Source organism: Gymnoscopelus microlampas (assembly GCF_963454915.1).
Source record: "Gymnoscopelus microlampas genome assembly, chromosome: 1".
In the NCBI taxonomy this organism is placed as follows: domain Eukaryota; kingdom Metazoa; phylum Chordata; class Actinopteri; order Myctophiformes; family Myctophidae; genus Gymnoscopelus; species Gymnoscopelus microlampas.
This window is the reverse complement of record NC_139962.1, coordinates 30009802-30023973: the sequence shown is the minus strand read 5'-3', so window position 1 is coordinate 30023973 and position 14172 is coordinate 30009802. Positions and strand designations below refer to the sequence as shown.

Genomic DNA, 14172 nt, shown 5'->3' with positions numbered 1-14172 from the left:
GTTCTCTGTTCAACTATCACTGGGGTTGATGATCGCACTCGTCTAGACCTCTCGCTCTGCGTTGCCAGGTTTTGAGAGAGAAACAAGCAACCGGGGTCTATGAAAACAAGCCCAAAAGAAGCGAGTCCCAGCTCCGTTCCGTGAGCAGAAATTGGACTTCCGGTTTTCGAGCTAGCAGAAATAAGGTTTCCGGTTGCCTTCAAAATAAGATCGTAAATCTTTTATGTTTTTTAAAAGACACAAATCTAATTTAAAAATACATTTATGATGTATGCCTTTTAAATGGCTCATACTAAAACACTTCTAAGTGGCAAGTTTAAAAAAAATACACAATTGTATTTAAAACTACATTTATGATGTACAGTATGTCTTTTTAAATGGCTTATACTAGATCACTTCTAAGTGCCAGGTTGTTCCAGTTTGAAATTGGCTATTGACCCCCATTAAATGTGCACTTAGCACTGTTTTGCACTTTAACTGGATATTGATTTGTGTGTGTTACATATATGTATTGTTTTTGTATTGTTTGTCCATTGTTGTAATAATGCTGACTCTAGGCCTGGTCACTCTTGGAAAATGATGATGATATAATATTGTTTATTGCAGAAGCAAATAAACAATGATAAAAGAGACCACAAAATATGTTACAAATAATAATAGTAGATAGTGCAGGTGAGATTAAAAAAAAAAAAGAAGAATTTGGGGTTTATAAAGTTGATCTCACCTATTTAAAAACTAAAATACAATACAAATACAAATGTAATCAGAAAAAAACATTAAAAATTTATATTATTTAACAACATATATACAACATGGAAACACAGCATAAAAAAAGATAGAGGACAGAAATATTAGTACATTTGTAGTTTGTGTGTGTGTGTGTGTGTGTGTGTGTGTGTGTGTGTGTGTGTGTGTGTGTGTGTGTGTGTGTGTGTGTGTGTGTGTGTGTGTGTGTGTGTGTGTGTGTGTGTGTGTGTGTGTGTGTGTGTGTGTGTGTACTTCTCCATAACTGAGCGCCCCTAAACTTGATAGAAAGTGGATACAGACCAGTACAGAATGTTGGTGAACATTTGAGAGATAATTTGTAAAAAAAAGGAAAGTGGCAGGCCGCCCAGTGCGGCCTGAGGTAAGAAAAGTGCCATTTTCAGACAATACTGGACACTGGACAGGAGACGGTTGTTGGCGCCACAAGTGTCACAAGTGCTGGCATCGGCAGCCGTCTCCGGTCCAGTGTCCACTATTGTCTGAAAATGGCAGAAAAGGGCACTTTTCTGACCTCTGACCTCACTGGACGGCCCGCCACACTTTTTTTTACACCTCTCCCGCTTAGCGGAGAGTGTGGCAGTGTAGAGGGGGTCTCCCCGAACGCGTGTGTATGTCACAAGTGCTGGCATCGGCAGCCGTCTCCGGTCCAGTGTCCAATTTGTATAGGCTATGCAGTCCTTTGAACAGCATTTATCCATTTAGATAATGTTTTAATGTTTTAAAAAACGTTTTTGTTACACAGAAACATAATATGTGCTATATAGCTTCGTTTAAATGCTTAATTTATAGTTTTAATGTGCAAATGAACCGTTTTTCAATGATTTTCAATGGTTTCTTTTTACTCTAGAGCTTTTTACTCTTATTCTGAAGAGATCGTCAACCGGAAGTCTTATTTCTGCTCCGTTATTTCTGCTCACGGAACACAGCTGCGAGTCCCTTCCCTCATTCACCCTTTAAAACATAATACATTGGCTATTTGAAACTAGCAGATCTGTCTGCAAGCTCACAACGCGTCGCGAAGTGATTTTCTGCTATTTTCAACAGCAACAAAAGAAATGTTGAAGAAAATTTGAAAAATTATTTTTGAAACATTTTAACAACACAAATCAGGAGGCTGCAATTCCAAATTGGCCCCTGTCAAAGTCTTAACCTACCCCCCCCCCCCCTCCCCTCCTCCTTAAACTGTCTATTGTACATATTTCTTGTTTTTCCTACCAGTAACCTGTAAACTGATTGTATGACGTTCTGCATAGTAATGTATATTTGTCTTCTTAAATGTCATCATGATTTGAGTGCACGGGAATCGCATTTTAAATAAGCTAAGTGCTTTTATGAGCGATCCAGTTTAGAGGACCTTGTATTGTGAATTGTACTTCCATGTACTTTTACCATGTCTTTCTAAATAAAGTATTCAATCAATCAATCAAATCTTGTTTATGTGGGTCCCTGCCTGGCATAAAATAATTTCAGATGGCCGGGGGGGGGGGGGGGGGGGTCTGCAGACAAATATATATGAATTTGGGGGTCATTTTGATTGATTGAATATACTTTATCAACAGTTTGCAAAAGAAAAGTACAGTTCTATATAGCCGTAGAATACGACTCTCGTAAATGTATTTTATGATTCTGACATTTTAAATGTCAGAATCATAAAATACATCTACGAGACTCGAGAGTCTCGTAGATGTTTGACATGCAAATGTTTGAGAACCATGGTTAAAATAATATTTTTAGAAAAAAGTGAAGCAAGCCCAAATAAACAACTACATCTTAGAAACAAGCCCCAAAAAAATGCAACCCGCGCAACTAACCAATATTTACAAGCAACTTTACAGAAAAACAAGGCCAAAGTCGCTTATAATAAGAGAACATGGCAACACTGCTCTCGATCCATACATGGAAGACACCACACAGGAAACTGAACCGCACAGTCCAATCAGAAAGCACTGGACGCGGAATGCTCTTTAATATTCATGAGTAACTACTTTACATAGCGTGAACCCCCCTGGGCATGCGCACTTCCTCCAACACGCACGGAGTAGGTGGTCCTCCATGAGGTTCTCAAAGTGGGGTCCGGGGGTCCCCAGGGGTCCTTGAGTTCCAGGTCGTCCCCAGCTATAAATGATTGATAGTTAGGAACTAAATGGAACCTTTACAGGCAGTGGTGGAAAAAGTCCGGAATAAATAATGTAGCCTACTTGAGTAAAAGTACAAAAATATTGGCATCAAAATGTACTAAAGTATACCAAAAGTAGAACGTAGCCTAGTCATTGTGCATAATGTCACATTTCACACGTTTTCAAATGTATAAAAAGCTTTTGAAAATAGCCGATCTACAAGTATCGGCTATTTTCAAATGGCAAGTGGTTAATGTATGTTTTTGTAATAATCAAAATCTACAAAGTAACTAACTAAAGTTTCAAATAATTGTAGTAATTGGGTAAAAGTACAATATTTGCCTTTAAGATATAAATCTCATCAAATCAAAACAACAAAACAAAAACAAACCTAATCATACCTACAAATAATGGTAGGCCTAAGGGCCCCGGCCCCTACACACTGCCCGACATTTGAAATGGTCGGCGAGTGAACAGATCGTTAAGCATTTCACATTGCATGAGTTTCTCTCTTGAAATCGGGCTAAGGGCCCCTACCTATACCAAATGCATTCATGTTACCATGCAACACTGATAAATACATCTTAGCAATATAAGAGGCTGATCAATGGAAACATTGAAATGATAAAAGGACTAATTTAGACCATTTGTTTAGGTGATATATCCATTGTGCTTCTTGCTTGTTCCATTTGTACACCCTCAGAGTTGATGCCTGAAGAAGGTCAACAGCAGTCAGCAGTGGTGGAAAGTAACTAAGTACATTTACTCAAGTACTGTACTTTTTGAGGTATTTTTACTTTACTGGAGTATTTCCAGTTTTCAGTACTTTTACTTCTACTCCACTACATCTTAGGCAAATATTGTACTTTTACTCCACTACAATTATTTGAAAACTTAATAGTTGCAAGTTACTTTGCAGATTTTGATTAGTATAACAAAACATACTTTAACAACTTCAGCCCTATATACTGTACATTTCGGCCATTTGAAAATAGCAGATCTACAAGCTCACAATGCTTAGCGATGAGACGCATTGTGAGCTTGTAGATCTGCTATTTTCAAAAGATTTGTGTACATTATATACATTTGAAAAGTTGTGAAATGGGACATTCTGCATAATGAGTACTTTCTACTTTTGGTTCCTTAAGTTTATTTCGATACCAATACTTTTGTACTTTTACTCAAGTACATTTTGAATTCTGCACTTTTACTTGTAACAGAGTATTTCTTGCAGTATTGACACTTTTACTTAAGTAAGAAATGTGAGTACTTTTTCCACCACTGCCTTCTGCCAGCTCAAACAAATAAAATAGAACACAACACAATGTCCCTTTATTTTAGGATAATGTATATTTAGAAGTGTATGTGTGTCAGTGACAGTCATTGTTCACACCACCACCAGTCTACAGTCATGGGTGAGGCTTTTAGATCTAGGCGAGAGGGTTCTGTCTGGGTGTAACCTGTCTAGCAAGCTCACTGACTGTACATAACCCTATGTCTTGAGTGTTTTGTGCGTGCGTGAGTGCGTGCATGCGTGTGCGTGCTCGCACGCGCGTGCGTTTGTGTGCGCTTGCACTGTCTGTAGGCGTGGTAAAGATGTAACTTGGAAAATAACTCCCTCTGCTGGACTATTACCAGTGATGCATGGTTAGAAAAATAAAACCATGACTGTACGAAAAAAAGTAATAGCCTACAATAATAATAATAATGATACCAGTAGGCCTAATTAGTCTTATGTATCTCTCTTTACTGTTTAACTTTAAAGTAGAAACTGTAAATTAGAAACCATACCTTACACAAACTTCCAGATATGTCACTATGTTTTAGTCAAAAAATAGGTTGCTCAAAGTACCGGTAAGTAACTATTTTACTTCATTACATTTTGATCCCACGATTTTGTAACCCATTTTTTCACCCAGTGCTAATTGCCTAAGCATGTAATCCTGGGCGCTACTCTCCCTCTGCCAGCCTGGGGAGAACCCCGAAATTAGCTCATGCTTCTTTCAATGCATGAGGAGTGAGCAGGCCACTTCTTATCACCTGACAGGGGGGAGTTTCCCCGGTAGGACGTAGCACATGGAAGGAACACGTTATTCCAACCAGTTCCTGACCTATCCCCTCCATCAGGCGTCCTGGCTGACCAGGGGGATTACTGCAATTGTTTTTGTGAGGGTACCTATACCCTAGGAGAACATCCACACAGAAAGGCCCTTTCACTCAAAATAACTATTAAGGGAATAGGTTCGAGCCCCTCGCATCTAGAGTTCGGGCCACTACACGGTCCTCACGCCTACGTCCTCACACCTTCCTGACAGATACTGTCTGTATCTGTCAGTCCTTGTCCCTTTTATGCCCATATTATGGAGATCCCCGATGGCCTCATTATACGTATGCCCATATATTGGAATGTCATATGGCATATTGGTGGTTCGGCGGTTCTGGACAACTGGATATCCGAACTACTCGACGGCGAGCACCGCACTCCCTCGAGTCCTTGCCGCTGCACGCGTCGAGTTTGAAGTTGGTTGGTCCCACATGATCATAATGAGCATAGTGGTCGGATCTGTGGCTCTGGACGGTAAAAGGTAAGGTACAAAGACTGACAGATACAGAGATTCTTTGTATCTGTCCCTGTTATGCCCATATATGAAGATCGCTGATGTGATCAGTATATGCCCATATATGGGCATGCCCCCTTTTGTGCCCATATACGGAGCTGACTGATGCCATGATGACACATTGAGGTTAGGCAACACACTCCATATTTGGGTGTAGCTGCATTGGGAACTCCTTATATGGTTATGGCTGAGTCAGTGTGACGTCAAAGGTCCGTCCGCCCTCCCATCCGCCCGCCCTCCCATTAGCCAATTTTACTATAGGATTCATTGGAATATTGTATTATTCATTGGATTGGCTATTTCCTTTGTACTCATTCTGAATGAATACATGTACAATTAAGAAGGAAGGACAAATATGTTTCAGTCTAGTCATCATAGCACTCAAAGATTGCAGCTTGGGCTTGCTACAAACCTTTTTCACTGTTTCCTTTTAATCAGTTACTTAAAAAAAGAGAGAATATCATCTATTCATTCATTTGTCATCAGCACTTTCCGTGTGTGTGTGTGTGTGTGTGTGTGTGTGTGTGTGTGTGTGTGTGTGTGTGTGTGTGTGTGTGTGTGTGTGTGTGTGTGTGTGTGTGTGTGTGTGTGTGTGTGTGTGTGTGTGTGTGTGTGTGTGTGTGGATACAGCATTTCCCTTCATTCAGTTATATAACCATTCTAAAGACAGATAATCTAATAATCCTTTCACCCATGAGCTCTTCATGAGCGAGGGTCTACCAGAACATTATAGAATAGATATACAGTATACCGTATATAAATGTACAGTATATTTGTAAGTATACTCTCACCAATGCGGTGGTGAGAGGTAGTGAAGGAGTTTAAATACTGGGGTCAACTGTCCAAATTAATGGGGAGTGCAGAAGAGAGATGAAGACAGTGCAGGCAGGGTAGAATGGGTGGAGAAAAATGTCAGGAGTGATTTGTGACAGAAGGTTACCAAGAGTGAAAGGGAAGTTGTATAAGACTATACCATGCTGTACGGCTTAGAAACGGTGGCACTGATAAAAAGACAGGAGGCAGAGAGATGGTTTGAACATGTGCGGAAGAGCCATGATGGGTAGGCTATACTGTGAGGATGCTGAAAATGGAGCTGCCGAGGCAAGAGGGGAAGAGGCCAAAGAAGAGGTTTATGGATGCTGTCAGAGAGGGGCTTGAGTGACCAAGGAAGATGCAGATGACAGGAACAGATGAAAACAGATTATCTGCTGTGGTAACCCCTAACAGGAATTAGCCAAAAAGAGATGAAAAAGAAGAAGACTCTCACCATTGCACTACTACATAGACATACTATTCATTGAGTCCCCCCATTTTGTACGATACATACACTCCTAGTGGTGTTTTGTTTAAATAGCGTGGCATGACATGTGGATTTACCCTATGTGGTTTTACCTTTCCTTGTTGCACAAAGACCTACCGGTATGTCCCTTTATACCAGTTGTTACACTGTGGTATAAAGTCTAGTGAACTGCACCAGCAGCTACTTTTTTATCACACAACTTTATTTGATGCTACTGTTCTAAACATCATACGGCTACTATTATGCTATCTGTATATATGTATAGAGCGTGCCAAAATTCCTAAAAGGGGCGTCAACAAGTGTCTTTTGGTAGCGGCGGACATCTTTGAGGGGTAAAAACCAGGTTGAGTTAACATTGCCCAATGCCACGCCCAATGCCAACGCCCCCCGTGGTGACGACGCGTTGGCACGCTCTATATGTCTCTTAGATTATTGTCTCTGACAGGCCGAAGGCGTGGCCGAGACTATGTATTTGCCCCTGTGTGTGTGTGTGTGTTCGTCCGTGGACAGCTAATCTCCGACACGGTTTGACCGATCGATCGGTGTGAAACTGCACGCACACTCCCTGGAGGCCAGAGCAGATTTTTCACATTGCCCTGTTATAGCGCCACCAGAAGGCCGACATTTGCAAAACAATTTTTTTGCTATTACTCCTACCAATTTTGTCCAAACATCATGCAAATCTGTACATACAGTATTATCTCTATAGTCATGTCATCAAGATGGACCTGTCCGATCTTTCATATTTCATCCTGATTGGCTAAGATTGACTTCTACTACCTGGCCTGGCGGAGAGCCATGCATGCACCAAGGAGCAAATTGTTCTAGTTATTCATGATTTCAGTCAGTATAACCTCTTATATAATGTCAGTATAATGTTCAGTGAATGACAATAAAATACACAATACACCATATCTCGAAACGATATGAAAAACTTAAAGAACCATTTTAGGTGATTAACATTTCCCCATTCTTGTTTTCTTGGATCAAAGAACAATGAGTAAATGAAGAGATTTGAGTATTATTCGTGATGATACGTAAATGGAAAGAATATTTCATAGGCTCCAATTTAATCTCATCTCTCATTATGCCGGGAAAAGATATTTTAAAAGATCAAAGTGTTAACTATTAAACTATGTAATGGGCCAACCTCCCAGTTTTTATTTTTTAGATGTTAACTCCATAAAATGGCATATCTGACGGGTTTTGAACAAAATGCCTCAAATCATGAAAGCAGCGTGCGATTCATTTCTGCTAGGCAGAGGAAGAAATGCCACTCTTTTCACATTGGCCTGCTATAGCGCCACCAGCAGGTCTAGTTTAGCAAAACATATTTTTGGAACAAAATGCCTCATATCATGAATGCAGTGTCCGATTGCTGTGAAGAAATGAAAAGAAATGTCACCCTTTTCACATTGGCCTATTATAGCACCAGCAGGAGGCCACAATACCCTACCTGACCTGGTGGAGACCTGTGCTCCGAGGAGCACTTTTTATATATTTTTTATATATTTTTTAAATACATTTAACAAACAAATTAAAACATTTTCTTGAAGTTGTGAATCCTTGTCTGAGACAAGAGTGTTTTCTGGCAAGGTTTAGATGTAAAAAAAAAAAAAGGGAAACAAGACCAAAACATTGTATGTAATTCATATATATAATCCTTTAAGAAAAGAATATATTTTCACGGACACATGGACATGCTGACACACATATATTCCATGCATTTATAGTTAGATGGTTCATGTGCAAGTAGGACACTTTGGTCACTAAAGTAGCTTACGCCTCAATTTTCCTCATCTTCCTCCTCCTCATCATCTTCCTCCTCCTCCTCATCCTCATCTACATCAGAGCTGAACGTGCCATCAGGCAGGCTGTACACACGGATCATTTGCTTGTTAGGATCTTTGAGGATGAGGTACTTGCCCTCGTCCAGCTTGCGGCAGATATCTATGATGCAGCGGAGGATTCCCCAGGCGTTCTCCATGCTCAGGTTGATCTGGATGGCAATCTCATTGGGCTTGAACTGTTGGGTGCCCAGGATGACGTGGCGAGCAGAGTTTGTCATAAGGTAGCGAGACACATATCCCAGCTTTAGGTACTCAGATCTAGCCAGAATGGCACAGCAGGTCCAGCGTGCCAGTTTGTAGCTGTTATTCTTCAGCTCGGTGGCCAGGACAGCTCCTTTCTGGGAGTCCAACTTCTGACGCCAAGCTATTACATTGCAGTGCTTGGAGTCCCACTCATTCAGGGTCTTGATGTTAATAAAAGACACCTCACCATTGGATCCAGTCATCACACCGTCATGTTCACAGCGAACAACCAAGTCGATGTCCTCACCCAGCTTCCAGAGCCGGTACCTGTAGGCAACAGAGGTCACATCACTCTTGTCCATGTCTTCCTCCACAAAAGGATTTGGGTTGGGAAACTTGTAAGGCTCTCCTCCCATGCGCAAACACTGCTGGCTAAAGTTGTGGTTGATGTACGTGGCCTCCATAGCCAGGTTACGGGGAGAGTTGAAAGAATTGCCTTCATCTTGGGGTGGCTCATTAGCGGTCTCACTCACAGTTAACAAATCAAAGTCACAGTTGTCTCTCTTGTCAAAAAAGAGCTTGTTGCCCACTTTCTGCACAATGATATCCCAAGAGTTGACTGAGCGTGTGCAGCACATCAAGGTGGCTAAGATGGCATCAGTGGCAAACACATTACCCTGGGTTTTAGCCAGCTTGCGAATGACAGGATCATCTGAGGTAGTGACAGTATGGAAGCTATCTCTCTTGATGCTTTTGAGTTGCTTTTCATTGCGAGTAGTGATGCGATCAAAGGCCTTGTCATAATACTTCAACGTGCCGCAGCACTCAATGTCAGTAGGATCAGCTACCTCCATGTATCTCATCTTCATCAGACTGGGGAAGTCCACCTCTTCCTTCACCTCCCAGTCGCTCCTCACCTCAACAGAAGAGTCTCTGGGCTTCAGCTGGGTTTTCTGGTACCACTTCTGCCTTTTCTGGTCCAACTTCCGACCCGTGCGATCTTTATGATTCTGCTTGAAACTGTTGGGCAGGGTCTGCATGTTGGAATGAATGAAGTTTCTACGGTCCTTGTTGTCCCTGCGTATATTCCTTACAGGATACCGCTTTCGATTCTTCTGGTAGAGAGTCTTCTGCGTCTTGGCAGTGTCTACTACCAACTGGAAGCCCTCCTCCTCCTCATGGAAGTAGGCATACTGATGACCACTCCCAAACTGAGATATATATTTATTTGTATATCTCTTATCTGAATACGTTGAACCAGTCCAATCAGCCACCTTCCCCAAACGGTCTGCTTTGCTGAAGGGCTGATAGGGCATGTCTTTGAACTGCTCTGGAACTGCACGAGGACCCCATCCTGAAGGATTGTCCTGGATCACAATGCCAGGAAAACTCGCCATGATCATTCAAGGTGTAACCTTTCAATTCTGTGTGGTCCGGTTTTGAGCTGCCTTGACGCCCATGTCTATGATGTCACTATGATGTCAGCCATACCCCCAAAATTGGAGGTCCATGCATGACATGAGACTGGGCCTCCAAGTACTCTGAGCGGCAATAGTAGGTAACCATGGCAACCTGACATCAATTGACATGGATGCCGTCAGGGGCCTTTTTAAAAGCCGCCCCAAGATTTTTTGAAATCTTTACAATACTAGGCCAATATCCTTTGGGAACAATCTCTCTCTGTCACTTTGTCACTCTGCCTGGGTTCCTTTTATACCCATATGGGGATCTTGGATCTTGTATGCCCAATTGCCCTAGTCCAGGCTACTATGGTGTAATACAGGTGGGATTTATTTTTCCACTTTTTTACAGCATTTTAATTGGCTGTTGCACTGTTGTCTCAACATTGGGTCTATTATGTATTTTGTTGGCCACCCATCTGCACTTGAAGATTTACAGTATATTCACACCTCAGTCTAAGTTCTGTGTATTCCAGTGTTCAAGGCAAACTGTTCATACAAGGCACAAGACAAGTTGAAGAGCAGTGTTCATAAGCTGTTCATACTGTACTGTCTAAATAAAAATGTTTGAAGACTAGACTGTATTAGTTGTATTTTTTGTGTGTGAAGATTTACATCAGATGCCTACTAAACTGGTAAAACAACAGATCCTTAAAAATATATATTTTAAGTCTCAAGTCTTCACTGTTTATTTTTTCAACAATATAGTTTTTGATTTTTTTCTTTTTCCAGGCAACATTACATTACAACATTACATTACAGAAAACAAAATGGGCAATTACATTAAACATTACAAGACAATCACACAAAATGACAAGAACAAAAGGACCACACACAATGACAATAACAACAGCATCGGCACTACTCCTCTCCAGGTTCTTCCATTAAATGTGACAGATTATTCTTTTCAATATATTGTATGAAACGACCCCACACCTCCTGAAACAACTCTTGTTTGTCCTTAAGAATATACATAATTATTTCCAGAGGTATACATAAAGACAGTTCCCTGAACCACTGTGCAATGCTTGGTTTGTCCGGCCTCTTCCAGGTTAATGCTATTACACTTTTAGCTTGTAAAAGACAGATATCTATAAATATTCGCTCATTGTGCTTTATTCTGTGTCCAACTGGATAGAGGCCAAGCAGAAAGAATTCGGGTTCTGGTACAATATTAATTAACAAGATATTTTGTATTTCCTGCCCAACCTCCCTCCAAAACTACTCCAATCTTGGACAAGACCATAGACAGTGGAACAATGTACCTCTATCTTCACCACTGGTGCATAAGTCCGGAATATTGTTATTACATTTATAAAGTTGGTATTCCTGGTCTGGGATTGAGCTTATTTACAAGCCATACACCATTGTCTGTTAGATCCTCCTGTAGGTCTACTCTCCAGGCATTACGCTTATATTCAGAGGACTTTGGAGAAAATGACATTAAAAGATCATAGAATTCTGATATTATTCCCCCTCCAAAAGGGTTTTTAACTAAAACTTTCTCCAACCTGTGGAATCATCCTGGTTAGCTCCAATACATTTCCTCAGTTGCAGATAGTTAAAAAAACGATTACAAGGGATATCATATTTAATGACAAGCTCCTCAAACGATAGCATATTCCAATTAAGACTTCCAAATACATGCCTCAATTGACCCACTCCCCTATCAGCCCACAATTTAAACCCCCCATCATCTCTACCTGGCACAAATTGTTTATTACTAAAACAGGAGAGGTGCCTCTTCACTGTTTATTAGTCTGAAAAACAAAACCCAGAAGAATTCAAATTTAAACAAAAATATAACATTGAACAGTGTCAACTATTTCAATAAACTCAATTGAGAGGCATATTTTTGCCAGCTATATTTTATTTCATATACCACACATGCAAATTCTAAATGCAATGCTTAGAAAAGTAGTTTGAACTACTTCCTGTAGCTTTTGATTGATTGAAATACATTTTTTAAAGGTGCAGGCAGTAGGCTACAAGTTAAAAACATGGAAAATGGATGACACAAAAAGCCAGAGGCTTAACCATTGTGGTCCATACTCCATTGACCATTCAACACTCAAAGAACTGGACAAACAACAGTGCAATAAAAACAACTACACAAAAACATAGAAAATCTTAATATTTGAATCAGAAGGGGGTCAGAAGAACTCCCTCTGGTGGATGAGCATCCCATACTCTGGAGAAGTACTTCAGTGTGTGTGTGTGTGTGTGTGTGTGTGTGTGTGTGTGTGTGTGTGTGTGTGTGTGTGTGTGTGTGTGTGTGTGTGTGTGTGTGTGTGTGTGTGTGTGTGTGTGTGTGTGTGTGTGTGTGTGTGTGTGTGTGTGTGTGTGTGTGTGTGTGTGTGTGTGTGTGTGTGTGTGTGTGTGTGTGTGTGCTTGAAAACCAGACCCATTGAGAGCTGGGAAACTCTTCCACCTTGAGGCATCCCCCTAATGAAGTGGTCTCAGGTTAGGTGAAATCTGGGGTGCAAGTTGAGAAGCAGTTGTCTTGATGATGCTAGTGTACCATGAGGTGCAAGCATAGTCAAAATGACACTGGATGAGGGCTCCGGCTAGAGTCCTCAGAGCATTCCTGTTTTCGCCGGAAGGTTCGTTATCAAAAATACAACCCAAATAGGTAACCTCATCTCTGCTTGTGACCACATTGTCACCGACTATGATCGGGTATTGGACCTAATCCAATTAGTATGGAATTCTGTTTTTCCCAGGTGTAATGACAGTTTGTTATCGGAAGGCCATGTGAAATTATTGCTGAGCTCCGTGCTGAGGACTTTTTCAACCTGCAATTTGTCCCTGTCCGAGACCAGGAGTGGGTTTTTATTTTACAATTACTATTTGTCCCAGTGTAGTGTTTTACAAAGTATTTCCATAAGGAAGAAGTTGGTAGCTCAAAATTATGCTTTCAAAGTATCTTCCCCAATAGTTAGATGCTTCATGTGCAGGAGGACACCTTGGTCAATAAATCTCATTGTATCTTCCTCCTTCTCATCTTCCTTCACATCTTCCTTCTCATTTTCCTCTTCATAGTCCTCATCTTCGTTATGATGATATTCCTCATCCTCATCTGAAGATTCTGAGCAGTCTGAGCTGAAAGGCTCCTCAACCTGGGGTGCAAGTTGGGAGGTCTGCAGAGCTGAAGGAACTCCCATTGGAGGTGTAGATGAGGAGCTGAAAATCTCCCTTTCTTCATCATATGAGCTGAAGACCTCCCCACCTTCATCATCTGAGCTGAAGAGCTCATCTTCATCAGAGCTGTACACGTAGGGCCGATCAGCACAAGGACCCCATCCTGATGGATTGCCCTGAGCTAAAATACCAGGGAACTTTGCCATGATGTTCCAAGGTGTGACTTTGCAACTCTGCGCGGTCCAGTTTTAAGCTGCCTTAACGCTCGAGTCTATGATGACACTATGATGTCAGCCATGCCCAAATATGGAGATCCGTGACATGAGTCTGACAAGTACTCTGATCGGCAATATCAGGTAACCATAGCAACCTGCTATAACAATTAACATGGATGCCGTAAGGGGTCTTTTTAACAGCCACCAAATGATTTCTTATGGAAATCTGCATAATATGCCCATTGGGAACTATATCCGTTGGTAACACATGCCCCTCCGGTTATTCAATACCCTTTTGTCCGATTATACCCGTGTATCTACCTGTCTGTCTGTGTGTGTCCCTTTTATGCCCATATATGGACATCCCTGATGTCATCAATATGACGTCATATAGTACAACTGGATCTCCATTATGCCCAGAATATGGGCATATTGGTCGGATTGGCGGTTCTGGACAATCGCCAATCCACCCGACCCTCACCTGTGATACCACTCTTCCTCGGGTCCTCACCATCACACCATT

The 14172-nt window shown here is 41.3% G+C and overlaps 1 protein-coding gene across 1 annotated transcript; it reads right to left on the bottom strand.

Annotated features, from left to right (window-relative positions):
- Positions 1 to 8586: 8586 nt before the first annotated feature.
- On the bottom strand, positions 8587 to 10230 carry LOC311043444 (eukaryotic translation initiation factor 3 subunit D-like; the record flags this gene model as incomplete). The annotated part of the gene is made up of 1 exon (XM_084054686.1): positions 8587 to 10230. One exon carries the CDS (start codon positions 10228 to 10230, stop codon positions 8587 to 8589), a length of 1644 nt encoding a protein of 547 aa, XP_083910812.1.
- Positions 10231 to 14172: the final 3942 nt, after the last annotated feature.